Genomic DNA, 22,630 nt, shown 5'->3' on the forward strand with positions numbered 1-22,630 from the left:
TGCTGCTTAACTTGCTGGCTTGAGTTTCTTATTTTCTTTTTTTTTTTTTAAGTTAACCAAATTTTGGCTTAGGATTAGAACAAAATTCCCAACACTTTCTGAAATAGCCCTGAGACACAGCCTGCTGTTGTGTAATAAGCCTTTATGAATATCATTCTCAATATTGGCAATTACAACATCAAAATACTGGTCAACTCTGAAAACCTTTAAAGACAGCCTACCTCCTACAACCTAGAATATCTAGCCAAGATTTAATTCTTTACATAAAAATAAACATGTTCATCTCATTAGTTTGCAAACTTGCTTCAGCTTTAGCAAGTGGTAAAATTATATGTATCCAAGGAAAGTGTTTTAAAGTAAGCTTAAGACTTACTACCGTGTCTGGTTTATATACATGTTTTACATACCATCTGACTCCAGCCATGTAGGAAATTCTTGGTGCAGAGGGCGGCGGATGGAAAAGCTTAACAAACCACGCTCTAAAGAACATCCTTCACCCCTTACCCATCTTTCTGTGCTAGCCAAGGGTCCCTAGAGACAGCAGAGTGGCTGAGGCCACTGCTTGGGTCCCGGCTAAAAGTCCTAGATGTAAAACCCTCGGATTCTCTCTAAGAGGGCAAGGTGAAGCAGAGTATCAGACAAAAGTATTACTCCCCCTAACAGGAACAATCGGAAATGAAATCTTCAGAGTCATTAGTCAAAGTTGAGTCATGGAGAAAAAATAAAATAAAAACCATGGGAAACAGCTAACTGTCGTGAAGCAGAATGCCTTTAAAGAGATGGCACGCCATTTCAGCGACTCTAACCAGGAGTTTGTCCATGTGCCACCAGGCCCCGAGTTCCACCCCGAAGCCAGGAGCAAATCTGCCGACCACTGAGTACTCAGCGGCTGAGGGCACTCCCACCCCCACCACCCTCTCTGACTCGCTGGCAGACCCCAGAACACCAGCTGGCTGGGAGAGCCAGACTTAAAATTTACCGCAGCCGAACGAAGGTGTGAGGCTTTCAGGTCCGAAGCCAGTCTGCTGAGCCCACACGATGTAATTTAACCCAGAGGCTTTTTTTTTTTAAAAGAACATGAAGGCATGTGAGTAACTGGCTTGATGAATGACAGGCAAAAGCCTCTGGGATACTTTTCAGACAGATGGCCGTGGCCTTTAAACACATCATGCTTCACCGTGAGCGCTTTTAACAGAAAATGCAGACAGTGTGTAGAAGGAGCTTATTGTTTAAACGCATGGCTGTGCCCCAAAGTCGGATGGGCATGTGTGGACACATTTCATTCCGTCCCATACTCCCTTCTCCACATTTTCATAGTTCTCCAGCTGTGGGCACCAGCCCCAGGTTAGAAAAGTAAATAGCATTTTTTTTAGTTCATTTATTTATGTGTGGATTATTTGTTGTTTATTGTGGTACTAGAATTAAACCACGGCATTGGGCTAGGAAAACTGTTCTTCCACTGGGCTACACCCCTCCCCATCTGTTCGTTTGTTTGCTTACAAACAGCCCAAGCTGTTTCTGAACTTCTGCTCCTCGGCTGCAGCGTCCTGAGTAGCTGGGTTGGCGACCATGCACCTCTGCTCCCAACATTTTAATTTAACTTTATTTATTTTTCGAGGCAGACTCTTACTCTGTAGCCCAGGCTAGCCTGGAATTCACCATGTAGCCCAGGCTGGCCTCATACTTTCTGCTATCTTCCCTGCTTCGTCCTCTGAAGTGGGATTTTTAAGAGTGTGTTACCTACCACACAGGGCTAACCGATTTAGATTAACCTATGTGATAGCCTGCTTATCCTCCATGCTTCTCTGGGGAAAACCGAAGGAAGCTTTTTTTTTTCCTGGTAGTTAAAAATAATCTTGCCATGTCGCCCAAACTGGCCTCAACTCCTAAGCCTCCTGCTTCAGTCTTCCCAGTGCTAAGATTATAGGTATGTGCCGCCATGTCCAGCCTAAACCCTGACATTGAGAGGAGCCCAGGACTACACGGGCTGGATAAGTACGTGACCAAACAGAGCAAGGAGAATGACACACCCTTAGCTGATGCTTTTCCAGTACGCCATTGTGCTCAGGTTGCTTTTCAAAGCAAAGAAACAAGCAAGGGTTGGGGTGTATAGTGGTCAATAAGGTTTCTTCACGCTTTAGCCAACGTCCAGTGAAAACCGTCATAAGATGTTGTCCGGACTGCGCCTTGGATCGTACTCTGCCCCTTCCTCTGTCTCTGTGACCCCCAAAGGGCAGATGTTACAAAGACTCCCAACAGGGAATTGCAGAGGCTTTCAGAAACTTTTCCCCAGCCCTCATCACTCATCAGAAGCTCTCTGGGCAGGAACACTTGCTAGGCTTTTTTTTTTCTTTCCCTCCCTTTCCACCTGTCACCCAGTCTCCCTTGGTATGCCAGCCAGGGCCACGGGCACTCTCAGCTTGAATGACCGAGTCTTGCCTGCAGCCCAGAGTCCCTCCCTTGACCCAAGTGTCCACTGACAAGTTGGAGTCTCCCAGAAAAAGAAGCTGCAACTCCACGTGCAAGCATCAAGCGCAACCACAGGGCGTTTGTCCCCTTGTTTTTTAGGTGTTTCAGCGTAATGGCTGAATACACCCTAACCCTCAAAACAAGCAATACTGCCAGTGAAGATGCACAAATGCCCAGAACAAGGGGTACAGCTAGGGCCCCTACCCTAGGGAGAGGGGGGCGGCTCAGGGCTGTAGGTCCACGCAGCCATGCTCAGGAATTCCAGGCAGAGATGCTCGGCATAAGTGAGTAATTGAGTTAAGGGAGATCTAAAGAAAGGCTTCACATTCATATTCATATGCTAAACTGGGTTAAAAATAGACTCAAGAGTGGCCTGACTTCACTTTTAATTTTAGCCCGGTGATCAGCACGCCCTAAAGACGGTCAGCCACCAGGCATTTTCCCCAGTGCGGTGTTCTTTATATTTTTATAGAAAGGAAATGCAGCATGCTCTATTAATAAAAGTGCCGTGGCCTCAGTTAAATGTGGTCAGTTCATAAATCAAGCTTCCCGCTGGCCTCACCTCCCGGGGCTACAGCTCATACTCACACCCAAGACCCCCACAACTGGGCAGGTCACATGCACCGGGAAAGAGGGCTCATGGGACTGGGTCTGTGGTCAGTGACAGGACAGGGCTCCCCAGGTGACCAGTGCATGCGTCAGAGCCTCTTAAAGGGCATGTGGAATCGCCCCATTGCCAAGATTTCAGAGGCCCTGCATGGGTTTAGGGACGGGGTGTGGGCTGGGGGACCGGGTTCTAAGAGGGAAACAGGTAGGAAAAGCGGTGCTTGCTTGGGGAAGAGTGAGCAGTTGCCTTGTCCTTCCAACCACAGGGACAGCAAAGTCACTCTGGCCTTGTCTCCACGCGGTTCACCCGTCAGGTCACAGAGCACGGCAAAGGTGACCAGGTGGGAAAATCGTCTCCCTCAGACTACTAAGCCTCCGTGCCTAGGCTAACTCATAAGTCCAAGTGTGTCCAAGTCACAAGCCACTTCCAAAGCTCCGGGACTCTTCAGAGCGGCATTTCTACATTTAAAAAAACTGTCATTTATTCATCCTTTGCGGGGTTACACGTGTGTCACAGCTGGTCACGGGACGACTAGTGAGGTCATCTCTGCCCGCCCGCCATGCAGCTTCAGACTTGGGTGGTGAGGCTCAGTGGCGAGTGCCCTCACCGCCACCCTGAGCCATCTTACCAGGTCCCGTCTTCTCTTTCCATATGTGAAGAATTCAGCCCTAACCCTCACCGGCATTGCATTGAACATAATATGGGTCATTGCGTGTAGTCCTTCAAGCAACTGAACAGGATTGGTTGATGTGTGGAACACTGACTCCATGAACCCTCAATTTAAGCAATCTGGCCAAAAAAAAAAAAGCTAGGCTCAAGAGAAACATAGGTTCTGCAGAAATAGAGAGGAATACCCTAACCTTGGGAATCTGGGAGATAGAGGGGAGTCAGAACCGTGCCAGTCAGTCCTAGTCCTGGTATGGTGTCTCCTCACAGCAATAGAAACCCTAAGACTATATAGTCCTTAAACTAAAGCATGCTGTCTCTCTCTTTTGGGGTCCTTGTTTACATTTCATGGAATACCCTGGAGATGGCTCCGTATTCTCCACTCCTTTGTTTCCCGTCAGAACACGATGTTGATGTCTCCTTCTCCACTCACCCCAACTTGTGGGGTTTGAATGAAAAATGTCCCCCACAGGCTCCCATGTCTGAGCACTTCGTCCCCACTTGGTGGCGCTGTTTGCAAAGGTTCGGAAGCTTTCAGAGGCGGGGTCTTGCTGGAGGTAGTGCATCACTGGAGGTGGTTATAGCTTTGCCTAACTTCCTGTTCGTGCTCTGTCTGTCTGTCTGTCTGTCTCCCTGCCCCCCTTCTCTCTGTCTATCTGTCTCCATCTGTCTGTCTGTGTATCTGTCTGTCCATCATCTCTTTCTCTGTTACTCTGTCTCTCTCTGTGTCTCTCCCCTGTCTGTCTCTCTTTGTATGTCTCTGTCTGCCTCTGTGTGTGCATATCTGTCTCTCTCTCACTGTTTGTCTGTGTGTGTGTGTGTGTGTGTGTGTGTGTGTCCTGCATGAGGATAAAAGTGTGATCAGTCAGCTTCCAGCCTCCGCTGCCACACTTTCCCTACCATGGAGGCTATCCCTCAGGAACCATAGGTCAAAAGAAGTTATTATTTTCTCATCTAAGTCGACTTTGGTTACAGCATTTCACCACAGCAACAGGAGAGTATGGAATGCACTCACTGGTGGGCATCTTGAGTTGTTTTATCTTTTAATTCTCTCACAACTTCATACGTATGCATACATGATTATTACTTTGATCCCATCACCCATTCCCTTCTCACTGCACCAAACCTCTTGTGGAGAGCCTTGTGCACAACTATTTCCTTATTTTTGCCTGTGTGTCTTGGGGTAAGGCCTCTAAATAGGAATGGTTACGCAAAGGTACATGTGTAATTTTGCTAGATATTGCCAACCTCTCCCACATAGAGGTTGGATCATTTCACATTCCCACCATGAAGACATTTAACATGTCAATTTTAATTTTTTATTACATTTTTAAAATGTTATTTTGTAACTATGTGTTCATGTACACTTCACATCTGCATTCATATCATGGCGTATGTGTGGAGATCTGAGAACAACTTGTGGAAATCGGATCTGTCCTCCTACCGTGCGGGTCCCAGGAGCTGAACCGAAGTGGTCAAGCTTGGCGCAAGCATCTTTATCCGCTGTGTCATTTCAGCGACCGAGGTTTACTTTTATAGAACCACGGAAGATAAACTGAGAATCACTGCAAGACACTGATTCGGTTCTCACCGTGGGGGATTTCCTTTCAAGAAGAAGCCGTGCTAGGCCCCAGAATTCACCTCCCTACCCTGCCTGCCCAGCTCAGGCCTTTACGGATAATTCTCTCTCAACATGAAATATTCAGACACTTCCCTGAATCAGAACCTGGAAGGTCACTGGGCTGGGAGGGGCTCGGACTCCCTTCCCCTTCCCTAATCCCCTTACATCCTTTCTAACAAAACACAGATTTGCTTTGGAATTTAATGGCACCACGGCCAAGTGCTGGCTTCTGTCCACACCACACCGCTGAGGAGCGTCTCCTCGCTTCCCTCTCACCGCCGTCTCCTCCTCGTGTCAGATTAGCCTGCACACAGACTTTGATCTTGCTGCTCAGGCCCGACTTTGACCATCTCCCAAAGCTGCTGCTCGGGTAGTGGAAACAGTTATGAATATGTATCCATCTTCCTGTACCTCACCTTCTCAAACCAGCCGTCTGTACTTTTAACACAGTGTCTCCCCCCATCCCCCGCCCCCGCTTAATAATATACTCTTGAAATTTCTCCACGTCCACACTCAGAGATGGCTGGCAGAATATCGGGGGAAATGGCTGGATTCATGTATTAGCCCCCTTCTGCTGACCATGCGTTTGTTCTAATCTTTTTTTTTTTTTTTAATCCTCCAGTTCAAGAGATTGAGCCAGGCTGGACCTCATCTCACTAAAAATACAGTCAGATCTCAACCAGTAGAGTCCAGCTAGAATGGCAGCTCTAGGGTCGGGCCTCAATAAGATCAGAGTCAGGATGTCCTGACAAGCTCTGTCCCCAAGAGCCACATAGCCGCAGGGGCTGTGTGTCTCTTACATTATACATGCTCAGCTTCCTGATTCACAAAACACGGACCCTAGAACATACAGATGGGCTGTATCCCAGAGGGACTCAAGGGACACATAGTAGTCACTGGGGGCGGTGAGCACGCCTTAAACCCCAGCACTCAGGAGGCAGAGGCAGGTGGATCTCTGTGTGTTCGAGGCCAGCCTGGTCTACAGAGCTAGTAGTCACTGGAGTTGATGATTTTTCTATTACAGTTCACTTATTCAATAAAGATTTGGTGACAGCCTTCTAGTAACAGGAACTGTTGGTATCTGCTTTCTCTGTTACTTTCCTCTGTGTGTGTGTGTGTGTGTGTGAGAGAGAGAGAGAGAGAGAGAGAGAGAGAGAGAGAGAGAGAGAGAGAGAGAGAGAGAGAGAGAGAGAGAGGGAGGGAGGGAGAGCGAGCGCTACTATGATTGTTTGGAGAACAACATGTCGGAGTCGGTTCTCTCCATCACTTTAGACCCCGGGCTCTAACTCAGGTCTTGGGTTGGGTTGCAAGCTCTTTCACTCACTGAACCATCTCACGACTCAAGAAACCCTGCTCAGGTGCTGGGGTAGAGGTAGGAGTAAATCTCTCAATAAAACTCCCGACACTATAGAACTTACACGGAGAAAATCAAAAGCGGCTATAATACACGCAAAACGAATAACTAATTTTTTAAGGTGAGAAGTTTGTTTGTTTGCTCATTTGTTTTTGAGACAGGATCTCACTGTGTATTTACTCTGTAGACCAGGAAAGCATGCTACCCTTGAACTCGCAGAGATCTTCCTGCCTCTGCCTCCTGAGTGCTGGGATTAAGGTGTGTGTCACTGCCTTGGGATGCATCTTAATTAAACAGGATGGCTGTCTGAGTGGGTCTCACTGAGAAATACAAGCAACGACATGGCTTTCAGGCTCAGTGGCCACAGGCGAGCTGTCACCACGCTACAGTGGCAAGGCCACACAGGGCTGGCACAGTGTTACAGCTGAGTGATGGTGTTTGAGAAATGCCTTGAAACGGGCGGCAAGCTAGCTTAGGCTCACAAAACTGGTTTTTGTCAACCAGATGCCTTGTCCTTGTCATGGGGTTTAATGGAGCTGATTACTGGTGGTGCTAACCATGCTTGTCCTCTGTGCCTGGGTCTTACATAACCTGGAATTGCCCACATATAACCTGGCTGGGCAGGACTTCGTGTAGCAAAAGTTAGGTCTGTTTCCCTGATTTGTGCCGCCAGTCATGGTTTCTGTCCTAGCTCTGGCTCGTTAGTCTCCATGAAACAGGATCTTCTACTCTGTCAGGAGTCTGGTTTGGTTCAGATAAAAATCTCCTTTCACCCTCACTACAGGGAATCTTTTCTGCCTTCTCTCCACACTTCCTTTCCACCCACTCAGCGTTACTCTCCGCGGACCTCTGAGGACACTCACTACCCTCTGCTACCCGAGACTTCCTGTTCAGTTACACACACCCCTACCGACCAGCTCCAGGCCCCGGGTTTCCACCCTCGGCGGCGGTTATTCCCACCGGCCTAAACGATGAGGAACGCCACTGTGGCCAATGAGCCAACACTTACACTGACCCCCAGCAGCCAGACGTCTTCACACTCAGAGCAGAAACCAGTTCCTGCCTCCAGGGTCCTGCTCTGACTTCCCCAGTGATGAACTGTGATGTGGAAGCGAGAGCCAAACAAGCCCCTCCTTCCTCCAGCTGAGAACAAGCCCCTCCTTCCTCCAGCTGAGAACAAGCCCCTCCTTCCTCCAGCTGAGAATAAGCCCCTCCTTCCTCCAGCTGAGAATAAGCCCCTCCTTCCTCCAGCTGAGAACAAGCCCCTCCTTCCTCCAGCTGAGGATAAGCCCCTCCTTCCTCCAGCTGAGAACAAGCCCCTCCTTCCTCCAGCTGAGAACAAGCCCCTCCTTCCTCCAGCTGAGAACAAGCCCCTCCTTCCTCCAGCTGAGGATAAGCCCCTCCTTCCTCCAGCTGAGAACAAGCCCCTCCTTCCTCCAGCTGAGGATAAGCCCCTCCTTCCTCCAGCTGAGAACAAGCCCCTCCTTCCTCCAGCTGAGAACAAGCCCCTCCTTCCTCCAGCTGAGAACAAGCCCCTCCTTCCTCCAGCTGAGAACAAGCCCCTCCTTCCTCCAGCTGAGGACCAAACATTCGAATGCGTGCACCTATGGGAGCCATCCTCATTCGAACCCCACAGCTGCCAAGACTATTTCCCTGCAAGAGGTAGGAATCCCCACGAGTGGATATTCCAGCTGAGGAGTAGAAAGCAGTATAGGTAGGCAGAGGGAAGCAGGGAGACAGCTTGCGTGGAATAGGAAGGCCAGGGCTGCTCTGGGAAGAGTTGCTAAGCAACCAGAATCTTGACCACCCAGCCATCACAAGCCACCAGAAGCCTCAGCAGAGATTTAAATAACAAGATGAGGGCTACTCCTGTGTGTGTGTGTGTGTGTGTGTGTGTGTGTGTGTGTGTGTCACACGTGCGCACATGCATGACATGGCACACCTGTGGAGGTCAGAGGACAACTTTCAGGAGTCACCTCCCTCCTTCCACCACATGGATTCTGAGCACCGCACTCTGGCTGTCAGCTTGGCAGCAACGCCCTCACCGGCTGAGCCATCTAACTGGCCCCTGACTTTCTGTCCCATAACAAGAGTTAGATGATTTCCAGGGTCCCTTCCAGCTTGAGTTTCTGTGGCCTTGCGGTCTCAACCACCGTGCACTCCATCTTCTGGGTAGTACTTACATGCAAAAGAAGAAAATATTGGAGGAAGCTTTGTCAACAGAAGAAAGGACTAAGCTGCTGAGGGACTGATCCCACAAACTGAGGCAAAAAAGGAAGTGTGCTTTGGGTGCCTTGTAGGGCTGTACTAATATGTTCTATTACATGTAACACCCATGCTTCTAAAAGGGCAAATTATTATCCGTGCTGATATTTACCCAAGACAGAGTCTAAGTCACGTCCAGGTGAAGGAATGTTCTTAACCAGCTTTATTTTAACAGATGCAAAACTGGAAAGAACCCAAGTCTATGAACAGATGAACATGTCCATGGCTATGGTCTATCCACCAAACAGAACACCACTCAACATTTAAAAGACCAACCTTTTTAAACCATGTGTGTCTGTGTGTCTGTGTGTCTATCTGACCTGTGTGTGTGTGTGTGTGTGTCTGTCTGTCTGTCTGTCTGTCCATGTATGAGTGTGTGGGGGTGTGGGTATGTGTGTGTGTGTGCATGTGTAGACACATGCATACCTACACACCTATTCATGTACATGTGAGCACGCATGCATATACACACGTAGACATGCGTGCGTGAGTGTGCTCACACGCGAACACACACACTATTACAATAGTCAAAGGCAGCAGCAACTCAAACATCCATGAAAAGATGAATGTACAAACAAGTGTTATCTACCTACACAATGGACTACCAATCCTAAATGCATAAAGTGTCAATGCATAACACAATATAGACAAATCTTGAAATCATTGAGTGATACCAGAAATCAGACAAAAATGACTCCATTTACATTAAACATACAGGGCAGACAAATCCACAGGATCAGAAAAGAGGATGGAGATTTTCCAGGTACTAGGATGAGCGAGTAATAACTGATTCGCTTACAGGTGTGTGCACAAGCTTCTGACCCCGTGACCAAGTGGCATTTGTCGCCAGCAAAGTTAATGCTCTTAACTGTGCAATCACGTTACCAAAAAATAAATCTAAAACTATAAATAAGTCAGTTCATTGCTTTGTGCTGGGCCACATCCAAAGCTGTCCCCGGCCACAGCAGGGGACCACAGGCTGTGCACTGGGTGTGCCTGAGCTCCGTTGGGTGCCAGGTGTCTCTTAGAAGTGATACGAACCTTCTGGAACAGGATAGTGGTGGTGGTTGTGCAACACCACAGATGTTCTCGATGCCACTTTAAAATAGTTAAAGGGTAAATGCTATGGCTATGGTTTGGGTGTGATTTGCCCTTCGTGGCTTCTGTGCTGCAAGCCTGCTCATTAAAGCCACGTAGCACTTCAGTGGTGAAGCCTTCAAAGGAGGCTTAGCGGAAGGTCTTTAGGTCACTGGGGGTGCTTCCCCCAAAGGGGTGGTTATGGATCGAGGCCACTGCCATCTTCTTCACGCCTCTGCTTCCCTTCCCCCCTCCCTTGCAAGAAGCAATGCAGCCAAGGAGGCCCTCGCCAAGCTCACATGGCCTCCACGTCACCGACTTTCAGGCTCTAGGCCTAAATAAAAGTCTTCTTTCCTCATCGACTGCGTGTCTCCAGTTGTTTTGTGACAGAAACAGAAGATAGGCAAACACAGAGGAATTATCCCAAAGGAAACAGTTCTGATGAACAAAAGACACGGCCCCATCAAAGTATTATATATACTTTGATTCTACATACGTAAAATTCTAGGAAAATACAAGCTAATCTACAATATTAACCGCATTAGTAGTTTCAGGAGTTAGGGGATCAATGGAAAGGGGAAAGATAAATTGCAAAAAAAAAAAAAATCAGGAAGAAACTTCCAAGGATAGCAAGAACGTTTGTTTATTCTCGCCTCGGCCACTCGACGCTGACAGCTGCGGGTGAATACCTAACATGCAGTGTAACACACTTCAATCACCGCCCCCCCAGAACTGAGGGGTGACATTTAAAGTTTCACAGACTGTCCTTGCACCTGCGGGCCATGGAGATTTTAAAGGTGCCGCTTGAAAGGCATCGAGGAGGAGGTGGTTGCTTCCATGGCGACCTTCCCTTAAACCCTTTGCGAGACAAAGCCAGCAGCCCTTTCTGCCTGCAGACTCTCTTCCATCTGTCTTCCCCTCCTGTGGTCTCCGAAGGCTGGCGAACACCTGCAGCAGTGTCTGCAAGGACCGTCAAGGAGCTCATCTGGCAAAGGCGCCCGCGCCATGTGCCAGGCTTCAAGTCAGGAATTCCTCTCGCTATTAATAGGAGGCTGAGACACTTTGATCATGCTGAACCCTGGTTTTCTGAATTGGTTCAAAACTGGTCTGGTAGAGCTTGGCATATGCTCGCTTTGCAAATCAAACTATCCTATCTCTTATTATCTTAGCACATGCTGGGAGGATTAGGAGTGTTTACATACTCTCTACTGGCATCAAATTCAGATCTTGCCTGACACACATAACCAGCAGAATAAGACAGTGAGTCAGGTGCCAACCCTGGACTTGCTCACGGCATTTAAACTGAGATATAGATGTCACCTTAAACCAAAAGGCACGCTTAACGCTTCTAAAAGAGAAAAGAATGAGAAAGAGAGAACTTTAAGCTGAATCACTGTTTGTCTCTGATTCAATTTGACCTACTTGCAAATTTATTTCAGCCATATTTTCCCAATGATATTTTTTAATAAACATGAGCTTTTCTATAAGTTATTTTAAAGATACGTATTTTTTGGTAGAGATACAGGGTCGCTTAAAGTTGCATAAAATTCTCCCTACTAAGCCACACTCCACCAGTTATTGCCTAAACACTACTTTCTTAGCTTTCCTAAGTGTTTCTCTATGAAGCCGTTACTCGGTTTCCTCCTTTGTAAAATGGGTTGAAAAGCATCACTTGTTTCTCAGAGCTATAGTTGGACTTAAAACACACCTAGAAAAGAAGCTGCTCACTTTATTGCTGCTGCCCCCTTTCACAGAGGGGAACACTGAGGCTCAGGGTCAGTGATGGCAACATTGAACACAGAACAAGCCCATTACCTGTTCTTTTCACTGCTCCCTACCAACATCCCCTCCCATTCACATTTTGTGCATGAAAACAAGCATTCCAGACCAGACCAGGCAAAAATAGACTGTAAGCTAAATCTGAAAGGCCTGGACAGAGTGTGAGCACAGCCAGCCCCTGACTCGGCCAAGGGCAGGGCAAGTCACCAGGCATGTTTAAAGTCACCTTCATATAGTGGGCTAAGAGCAAGGCAGGAGGGGTGCCGTGGGCCTGGGCTACAAAGTGAGGCGTGCATTCAGAGAGCAGAAGAGAAAGAGGAATGAAAAGAAAGGGAAAGGAAGGAAAAATAAGGTTTCCACGCAGAGCCAAGACCCCAAGAAGATACCTAAAACCTCATTTCACAACCTAATGAGAATTACATTAGTCGCTTCCCTTGGCACCAAACAGGATATGCAGTCACCTTGGATGAGCACTGCAGAGCTGCCTGGCAGTCTGGGGGGACAGCTCAGTGGACAAAGGCACCTGCTGCCAGGCCCCACAGCCCAAGTTTCATTCCCAGAACCCACAGGGTCGGAAAGGAGAACCAGGTGCAAGCTGGCCCCTGACTTCCACGTGCACACACACACACACACATACACACACACACACAAGCACAAAACCCATCAATCATCAATTAATCAGAAAAAAGAAAGGAAGGAAGGAAGGAAAGAAAGAAGGAAAGAAAAAAAGGAAAGAAAGAAAAAAGAAGGAAGGAAGGGAGGAGAGAGAGAGAGAGAGAGAGAGAGAGAGAGAGAGAGAGAGAGAGAGAGAGAGAGAGAGAGAGAGAGAGAGCGCGCTTCCTTGTGGGAAGTAAGTCCTATGAAGTCAGACCCAGAACGCCCAGAGGCTCATGACAACATTGACCTATGCTCTGCCAGCCTGAAATCATATCTTCCAAGCTGATTTAGACTGGGTCCTAATTCACCTATTCTAAAAGGGATACTTACTTACATTTCTAATTCCACTTATTTCACAGACAAAATTTCTTTAAGATTTGGTCAAATTGGAAGATAAAAACCTGGCTGGGGGGATAGCTCAAAGGTTAAGAACACAGAGGACCCAAGTTTGGTTCCCAGCACACCTGTCAGACTGTTCACAAGCACCCCAGTTCCAACTACAGGGAATCCAACACCTTCTTCTGAACTCCAAAGGAGCCTGTACATCTGGACACACATGTGCACACAGATAAATAAATAGTATAATAAACCTTTTTTAAAGAAATACTAAAACGTCTTGGAAAACAGGATGATGACAGGACCTCATAGTATCATCTCACAGTACTTGTCAATCAAAGAGGAAAAGTCCCCAGTGGTTACCAAGATAACTATGGCATCAAAGTTGGCCGAGCACAAATCACTTGTGGGTGCATCTTTGCCAAAAGGCCTACCTCGACCCTAGACATGTAGCCAGAATGGTATTCAGGTCATGGTCCATTCCAGAACATGAAGAAACGGGCAGTCTTGGCTGATAACATAAATAAATGCATTTGCGAACCCTATGCAGAGGTGGGGGTCCTAAGCCATCTATAAGAGACATTTTCTGAACCTGGAGATGTAGCTCAGTAGAATAGCATATACTAGGTCCTGGATTCAATCCCTACGCACTGTAAATGCAAATGTTAACTATGATTAGGCACTGAAAGAGTCCGTCTTTGCAGCCTAGCCTGAAGGGCGTCCCTGGGTGTGAAAGGCAGCCAGGAATTTAAGGACCTAATGCAGGTGACAAGGAAATGCAAGATATGGCTTCTGCTTGGCAGGGAGGCAAGAGATGCCCCCGAGAGACCCCATCCCTTGCCATATACAGAAAATCTAGGCTCAGTGAGGAGGTAACACTGAGACAGACCTCTGCTCTCCTCAGTCACTCGGGAGAGGGCGACAGCTGAGAGTCATCAGAGATTAAATCACAAATGGCTGTAATTTCTCTTTCCATTTCCATGCCAACAGAAAGCTATCCTAGCAGAAAACGAAATGAATAGAGTTAGGGATGTGCACCCTGTGTGACCACTGCCTCACTGTGTGAACTTACACAGTTCAATTAACTTCCCTGATGCTTTCTTTGTTTGCCTGCTTTTGGTTTTTGAGACAGAATTTCTCTAGCTTTGTAGACCAGGCTGGCCTAGAACTCACAGAGATTCACCTGCCCCTGCCTCCCAAGTGCTGGGATTAAAGGCTGGCACCACCACACCCAGCTATTTCAACATCCTTTCCAAGCAAGGCTAAAGAGCGTCTTCTCAGGCTGGGGAGGGAGGCTTAGCAGGCAAAGTGGTTGCTGCTAACGAAGAGGACTTAAGTTCAGACCGCCAGTTCCCAGGTATGACAGGCGACAGAGGTGCACATCTGTAACCACAGCACTTGCAGAAAGGAGAGACAGGAGGGTCCCAGGGTTCAGAGAGAGATCATGTCTCAAAATGACCTCAGGCCTCCACATGTGTGACTTCCCAGGCATACACACACACACACACACACACACACACACACACACACCTTTTCCAACATCAAAGTTTCTACACAGCTCCGTCGTCTGCTACCTGGCAGAAGACAGGGTTCGGGCTCAGGCACCCATGTCGACTCTGAGGCTTTGGGAAGATTTCTCTGGTCTGTGGCACAAGAAAACCTGGTGATGATCATAATTTGGGTATAATTATGATCTCTACAAGACAGACAATGGTTTTTAGCAGGTTGAGCACTGCCTGGGTGTCTGCAGCCCTGCAGCGGACTGACTGCGTATCCCACTGAGTGTTGTGGCTCAGCCCCTCCAATGCTACACCATTTACATTTGTGCCGGTGAAAGCAATGCCATCACCAGACATCCCAGTTCAGACAGAGTGAGAACCCCTCAACCAGGCTCTTAAACTGAGAATGGGATCCTACCGCCCCCCAAACTCAAAGATTCACTTTAATGCCTCTAAATCATTAGCAATCTAAAATAATATATTTATAACGTGCATTTTCAAGATTAAAGAAAATCCCTTTAAGCTTCCTCCTTTTCCGCTAACATTGGTATTCTTCTGACTTTAAATTATATCACTGATGAAAATATTTCTGCAAACACTCACAGATAGGTACCAATGCCCACAACTAAACTTTAACCAAAGTGGGACAAACGCCCTGTCGGGTGCTGGCAGGGTAGCGACAGTCTGTATTAATGATCACTCAGCAATATGTCCCACTGAATCTGGTCCAGGATGGAGCTGTCCTTCATTTCCGATCCCCAGAGACGCCGGATTAAGAAGGTTAACTGGCCTGTCCAGGTCACCTACTCCCAGGTCAGGGCTTTTTTTACTCTGACTTTCTTGACAGAAACCCAATAATTAATTTGAGCGAAGACGCTCATTTTGCACCCAATGGTGTCAGGTTGGTCCTAAGTCGATCTACTTAGTGATAAACTTAAAAATAAATAACCCCTCCTAAAAAAAGGAGAGATTTAAAGAAAAAATACACACACACACACACACACACACACACTCATTTTCTATTCCAAACACTGGAGGTCAGGTTTAAAGGTGGGTCTCATGAGTTTAGAATCTCATCACTCAGAAGATAGAAACAGGAGGGTCCGGAGTTCAAGGCCAGTCTTGGCTGTAGGGTGAGTCTGGGGTTAGCCTAATCGGCATAACATCTTGTTTGTTTAAAAAGGCTGAGCCAATGAAACTCAGAACATATTTAGGAAAGATTCTGCCGAGAAGTCACAAAGCTGAAAGAGTCTGTGCTGTCGAGTAGCCTCGAGTAGCCTCCTCAGTCTGGACCAGAGCACAGAGGGCAACTGAGGGCTGGTGGGTGCCTTGTGATTGAGGCAGAGCAGGTGCAAAGCAAGACAGAGGCAGACGGGCCTGGTGGTCTTAAAGCAAATGCCCACATTAAAGGAGGCCAAGTGGCGTGAAAAACGGTCTTGATGGAGTAACGACTCCCCCAACACATGCACGGCCCCCAGCTTTGGTGTCTGAACACATGGGAAGAGTTATTCTGCAAACTGAGCTGCGAGCTGTTAACACACACTCACGCATGTCACTCCGCTGCCCCCTTCTTGCCCGTAAAGAACATTCAGCATCAATGTGTGGCGGTGTGTCGTCGTCCCCCCCACCCGCTCTGCAGGTCTGCTGTCGGCAAGATGGAAACACTGCCTTGTAAACCGTCAGGAGATCACTCTTGTAAAAGCCAGAAGTAGCTGTGGATGTATTAGATATCTGTAATATATCTGAAACACAGGAGGAAAACCTGTGTGTGTGTGTGTGTGTGTGTGTGTGTATTAGACATCTGTAGCATAGCTGAAACACAGGAGGAAAATGTGTGTGTGTGTGTGTGTGTATTAGACATCTGTAGCATATCTGAAACACAGGAGGAAAACCTGTGTGTGTGTGTGTGTGTGTGTGTATTAGATATCTGTAGCATAGCTGAAACACAGGAGGAAAATGTATGTGTGTGTGTGTGTGCATGTGTGTGTGTATTAGACATCTGTAGCATATCTGAAACACAGGAGGAAAACCTGTGTGTGTGTGTGTGTGTGTGTGTTGGGTTGGGGGGGTCCTTCTCTTCAACCACCTCCTCAAATGGCTGGAGGTGATGGCCGTCCCCAAACTAGCTATGTCCAAGATTGAAATTCCCCTTGCTCCCCAGTCGGGTGACATGTAAGCAGTGACCGAGTCAGTCAGCCTGCAGCAGTCAGTCCACCAGCAGGCTGGAGAGCGAGCATACACTGAGGATTCAAAAATGTGCTTCTTAAAATCAGGAAGCCCTCGCTGGTGACAGGCGGGAACAGGCCACAAGAAGCATGAGCGCATTTAGTACCGCGATCACCCCTGCTCATTAACTAGAGAAGGGAGTACCGTGTGCTGTTCCCTCACGACTGAGAATCAGCATCTTTGCTCCAGCCCTGTGTGATAGATCATTTTACTTTTGGCAAAACTTCTCATCAAACTGAATTCCCCCAGCAGTCCCTTACACCCAAAATGGATCCATAGACACCGTCTGCTCAAATACACAAAACATCAGTTAGGCCACCCCAAACTATAGTACCACAGGATAGGAAACAAAACCCCAGTTCCACAGTGCCGCTAGCCTGGGTCCAGCTTGGGGATTTCTCTTTGGGGTTTCCACACCACTGGCTCAGGTTTCTCCTAGCTTTTGCTTCCACAATCAGTGTAGCGCAATCTTGGTGACATCCAACAGGTTCCCGGCATTTTTGTATATTTATGTTATTAAAGCTGTAAATTTTAATTACGTTGGGTTATTTGCATGAGGACTGGCCATGGGGGAAGAGGAGAAAAATCCATCTAATTGTCGTCAAGGACCTTACAGCCACAAGAAAATGAAAGAGAGGAAAGAGGGAGGCTGGATGATGTGGGGTCATCTGCGGCGTTGGTTGACAATTCCCCCAAGCCCAGACTATTAGGGCAGGCCAAGGGTTTAACCAGCCAGAGCTCACCTCCCAGTTAAATTGTTTTATAACTCCTAAGGTGATAGCAAATGAAGAAGTGGATAGAAGTCACTGTGTGTCATATACACAGTCATTTGCTGTGACTAAAGGGAATGGCGCTGTATGTCTCATACTACTGATCTCTTAGGCAATTTGAGAAAAACTCAGAACTGGACAGTTATCCATGTTCTCCAGAAGCACTTAGCGGGGAAGGAGTTTTCCAGTAAAACTTCTCTTAAAAACAACACCTTGGAGAGGCTTTCTGGAGAAGCAGGGGCTCCAGGGTATTAACACACCGCCTTTCTCTCTCCCCTGCTTGGGCAGACTTAATCCTCACAGATGTTTTTCCTGCCAAATACTTGTCTTACATGTAGTCTAAGACGGTGTTTAAAATTTCCAAAATTCCTTCTACAAGGGTATTCCTATTTCCCCTGGAAAACGGGCTCAAATCGATGTTAGAAACTGACACAGGTGTCAGAAATCCCACCCTCTTTCCAGAAAAGAACCGAGTATGTCTGAGGTAATGTCCCTTCTTAACAAATTCTTAATTTCTCCCCCTAATTGTAGACAGAGTAGATGCTTGCCACATAAGATGAGAATCTCTGCCTGTTTCTCATGTATCCTTAACCGTTACTGGAGATCCCTTGGAATGGAGGCTGTCTGTTAAATTATCTGCTGTGGGGAGAGGCTATTTGTAACATTTTCTATTCCGAGTACTTAGCCTTGGAACACAGAGAACAGCAGACTTAGTGCTAAGCAAACACTAAAGTGGATTTCAGGGCTGGTCCCCGTCTTCATAAGGCAACGCTCCCATGCTGGTGGTGCTATCAAATGCTAAACCATTGTTTTTTACTTGCTGGGCAGAAGAAAGTAGTTTGCCCCAATTCAGATATGCAGCCTGATGCCTCGCATTGACAAGAAAGTCTTGCAGCAAGTCAAATAATTTAGGAAAATCATCTTTGTGATCTACTCCATAAAGGTATGTGTGTTTGGTATATTTCCTCATACTTAGTGATATTTCTTGTAATCCCATCAGTCCACTGGCATTCACGTGTTGTACAATTGCAACTCTATCCTTATTCTGATAGAAGTTTAGAAGCCTATAGCTTAAAATTTAAAAGCTCGTTGCCCATCAATGTTTCTAATGTCTTATAAATCAAAGATCATATTCAATTTTAAAGCACACAATTAAAATAAAATAATTTTGGAAGTATGCTATAATCAATCAACATTAGAGAATATAAATCCTGATAAAAAAACATTCACCAATGTTTTCTTCTGCTGACAAGAAAAATAAATCCCTGTCTTGTTTTTCAATCTTCAAATTATTTTGATTTCCTAAAACTCATCCCAAATCTTAAGGTTTTTTTGTTTTGTTTTTGTTTTTCTTATTGTCCAAAGGGCTTAGATAGTGCCTTATGTAATACAAGGACACCTCCACATTGGCCAACTTGCAGAATGAGAATTTTAAACAAAAATGTCCCAGACCTTGATTATATGTGATTACAACCTGCCTGCCTGGTGAGCTTGTAGTGCTTCCCATGTCAGGGACAGACACACACCGTGAGAGAACCACCTTCACCTGATGAGAACGGAGGCCTCCACAGAGGCGCTGGGCCGCTACCTTCCCGGGTGGCCGGGCTGACTCCAGTAAAACAAACAACCGACAGAGCCATTACTCATTGTCGTATCTCAAGTGTTTCCCTAGCTAAGTGCAACTCTAAGACCCAATATAAAGCACAAAAACAAAACCTGTTCTCATCTTCTCCCTGGTTTTACCAAAGTCGGTGACCTCGTTCAAAATGAAAACCATTGCTAATCAGCCAACCCAGACCTTAAAAGGTGAAAAGATTTCCATAGCCCCTAGCCGCTAGGCAACTTTAAGACTGATGTCTCCCTCGTTTTGAAAGAGAGTGACACTTGGGGAAGACTTGATTGACCTCACTGAAGTAACTACGAAAACTAAAACATTCACTTAATTCACAAATGCCTCCAAGTCCCAGGGGGAGCGGGGGAGCAGATACCTTGTTTGCACCCCAAGGCAGGCAACCCGCTACCTCTTTTCAAAGATGGTCGATGCCAACAGCACCTCACAACAACATAAAAGTGGTTGCTCAGATTAAATTATGCAAACGTAGTTTCAAAATAGCCCGCTCAGGTTTCAGCGCATTACACGCGGGCCTGCAAAGCGCTTGCGTGTTGTGCCCCGTTCCAGGGGAATTTCTGTGGGCGCAGAGGGAGACACAAATCCCAAATCACCCTTGTAAAGAAAAGCTCTGAGATATAAGAGCACGGACATCAAATCCCATGGGCGCATCCACCCGCCTTGGACCTTGTCCCTGAACATGGATCTGTCCCCAGTCCGTGGGCACTGCGGCAGGGCTCCACTCTGGCCTGTAAGCAGAAAGGGGCCATCTTTGGAAGGCTCCCTCTTGTCTTTCAGACATAACGTATTCCAGAATTTTCCAAATGAGGGCACAAATAAATAATTTACATTATTAACTACACGAAGAAACTAAATCATGTCTTAAATTATCCATTTCCACAAATTGGCTATTCGCTCCCTAGCTGGCAATACATCAAACAGCCATCTATGAAGTTTTTTTTTTTCCTTGGGGGAATAAAAAGTTCTGAGTTTTTAATCTGGTTAAAGCTGAGAGAAACCCAGGCTGATCACTAAAAGCAAAGTGGTTTTGGTAAAATTAACATGCTGATTGCAGTACATAAGTCACTGGTTCACGAAGAAAGTTGTTTCAAATTCATAGCCTATCAACTTGGAGGTTTTAGGAAGTGAACTTTGGATTTTAGCAGTTTTTATCTGTTGCTTTATATTCATGTCCAGGACTGAAGATAAACTTCAAGAGTTACAGAAACTGTCAATCCTTGTTAGGATTTGCTGAAATGCTTTGCAAAACCAGGGGAAAAAATGTTAGGAAATATTTTCACTTTTAAAAAGTTGTCAATTCCAAGTAGCTGGAAGTTAGGTAAAATACCAAAGTTGTAGGCCCAAAACTTCATAAGCAGAGTAGGACTTTAGGATTTGACCAGCCAACAGATAGGAACCATTTTGTCCTACAACATGACCGCACCCGTTATTGATGGCAAACTTGAATTTTTACTTTTTCTATTACATAACTTTTTTTGAAGCCATTCATATTTGACTATTTTCTTTCATTTCAATTCCACATTTGTTATTTCTCTTAGTCGTTACAGTGAGTTTACATAATTCCCAACATAAGTATAGCCAACCTAAAAAAAAACGCTTCAGCTCCCCATGTAAGTTTTCCTGAATTTACTCGCATTTAGGGCCTGTTTGTTTTGTGGAAGTACTCAACTCATTCTTAAGCTATTTTTCGGGGCTTTGTCACAGGCTGACCAAACCTTAAACAAAAGAAGGAGCCTTCAAATAATCCAACATTCTAGGCCTCAAACTGTCAAAACAAGACTTTCAAGGACTGGAGGAAACCAGACACTGGTGTTTTGCTTTTCCAGGATCCAGACAGGCTAAGGGGCTTCCTGAGAAGCCCTGACCACCCCAGCCTCTGGACAGACCTACATGGCAAGGTTCGCCCTTAACTAGTGGGAACCGTGTTCCGCGGCTGAAAACTCTTTGCAAGGGCCATGTCGTGAGCCGTTTGCTCTTAGGTAAAGTCAAGCGCGTTGTTTCCAGTCCTCATCTCCCCTTCGCCCCAAAGTCTCTAGGTGACTCCCCTAAAGGTGGCTTTGTCCTCAGTGGCGAAGTCTCACACACTCTCGCTAGGAGCGCACGCTCGCGATTGACATTCCAGTCTCTAAGGACCAGAGATGAAAAATAGTCTCTGGGCCATTTTCCCCAACGCTGAGATTGTTTAGTTAAAAAGATCCAGTAACATCCCGAAGAGGAGCGAAGAGAGCATACAGAAAAACAAAAAGTATTTCCCCCCTAATAACTTCACTACCCAGTCTCACCAACGAGCCAGAATGACACCCCCTCTTCCCAGAGGGCCAACAACACTTCAACACAGGGGGGCAGGCAAAGTTTAGCAGGGAATGAAGATGAAGCCACAAAAGGGGGCCCCGGGGTGCGTCCCGGGCGTACCCCAGGGCCCGCTCCCTTCTCCCTCTTACTTTTGGATGATCTGGGGCAGGCTGGCTTGAGGCTGCGGCGGTGGCGGTGGCGGCAGGGGCTGCATCCCTCGCTGGCCCTGGGTCGCGGGGGCCCCCTGAACACCAGGCGCAACGCAGGCATCTCTGTCGGGTTGCTCCGGACCGCTGGGATCCGCGTCCTGGCTCATGGCTGCTGCCAGCACCATGCGCGGCGACACCGGCCCGGGCTCGCAGCGAAAGAGCGCGAGGGAGGGGCGGTCCCGGAACACAGGCAGCTCACTGGCCGGGGTCCCTGTGCCCAGTCCCCTTGTCCTTCTCGGTGGCGCGGGGAGGAGACGCGAGGGGCGGGGAGGAGACAGTCCCCGCGGCGCCGCCTCCTCCTCCTGCGGCTCCCGCTGGTGCGGCTACCGAGGGGGGCGGAGGACAGGGACAGGGACAGGAACAGGGACAGGGACAGGGACAGGGACAGGGGGCGTCTCCGGGCCCACGGGAGCCGAGGGGAGCCCAGGAGCTGCTGCGCTCAGGGTGAGCGGGACAGCTGCGCCTGCCCACCCGAGGCGCAGTGAGCTGGGACGCAGAGAGCAGCAAGCGCCACCAGTCACCGCGAGCCCTTCGGGGTGGCCAGCCAGGCTCTCCGCAGCGCGACACCCGCGTGAGAGGGCGACACGCCCGCCCGCCCGCCAGCCAGCCACCCTCCGCCGCCCTGCCGCTTCTCCCGGAGCACACAGCCTGACCCGCTCCGGCCGAGCCCCGCGGACATCGCCAGCGCGAAGTGTGCCCCAGGCTTGGCACCCTCCTGAGGCTCCTGGAGCAAGGCCAGCGCCACTGGAGGGACCCGACCCGGTCACAACCTTCCCTGAGTGGGTGGCTGGGTGGGACAGCAATCTCTGGGCTCAGATTATCAAGCCCAGAAAGTCACCACACTGGCAGTTCCAGCTGTCGCTTCGGGGGTCCCAGAGGCAGCCGGTGGGGTCGCTGTGGGTTCATTTCTTTTTCTTTTCACCTACCGAGACCCCATGAGAGCAAAAACAAAACCAGGCAGACGTTTCGTCCGTATTTATTGGCACATCTCCGTCGAAATTTAAAGGATGAGAAGGACAAAGTTCACCGACTCTGCCTCTAATTGCCCGGCGTCTGCCTGTGCCGGGCACCTGTGTCACAGGGCCGCAGCTGACACAGGGTCGCAGCTGTGCACACCCACAGAGAGGCTTTGTAGGCAGAGCAGCCGCAGGTGCCGATGCTCAGATTAACGCG

The 22,630-nt window shown here is 47.9% G+C and overlaps 1 protein-coding gene across 1 annotated transcript in view; it reads right to left on the bottom strand.

Moving 5' to 3' along the window:
• Positions 1 to 22,038, bottom strand: part of Rbm20 (RNA binding motif protein 20) — a 195,817-nt gene extending 173,779 nt beyond the window's left edge. Inside the window, exon 1 of the mRNA XM_040742878.1 lies at positions 21,398 to 22,038. Coding sequence (XP_040598812.1) covers positions 21,398 to 21,582 — 185 coding nt within the window. The 5' untranslated portion in view covers positions 21,583 to 22,038. The remainder of the gene's footprint in view (positions 1 to 21,397) is intronic.
• Between the last annotated feature and the right edge of the window lie 592 nt (positions 22,039 to 22,630).

This window comes from Mesocricetus auratus, unplaced genomic scaffold (assembly GCF_017639785.1).
Source record: "Mesocricetus auratus isolate SY011 unplaced genomic scaffold, BCM_Maur_2.0 Super-Scaffold_4256, whole genome shotgun sequence".
NCBI classification, from domain to species: Eukaryota; Metazoa; Chordata; class Mammalia; order Rodentia; family Cricetidae; genus Mesocricetus; species Mesocricetus auratus.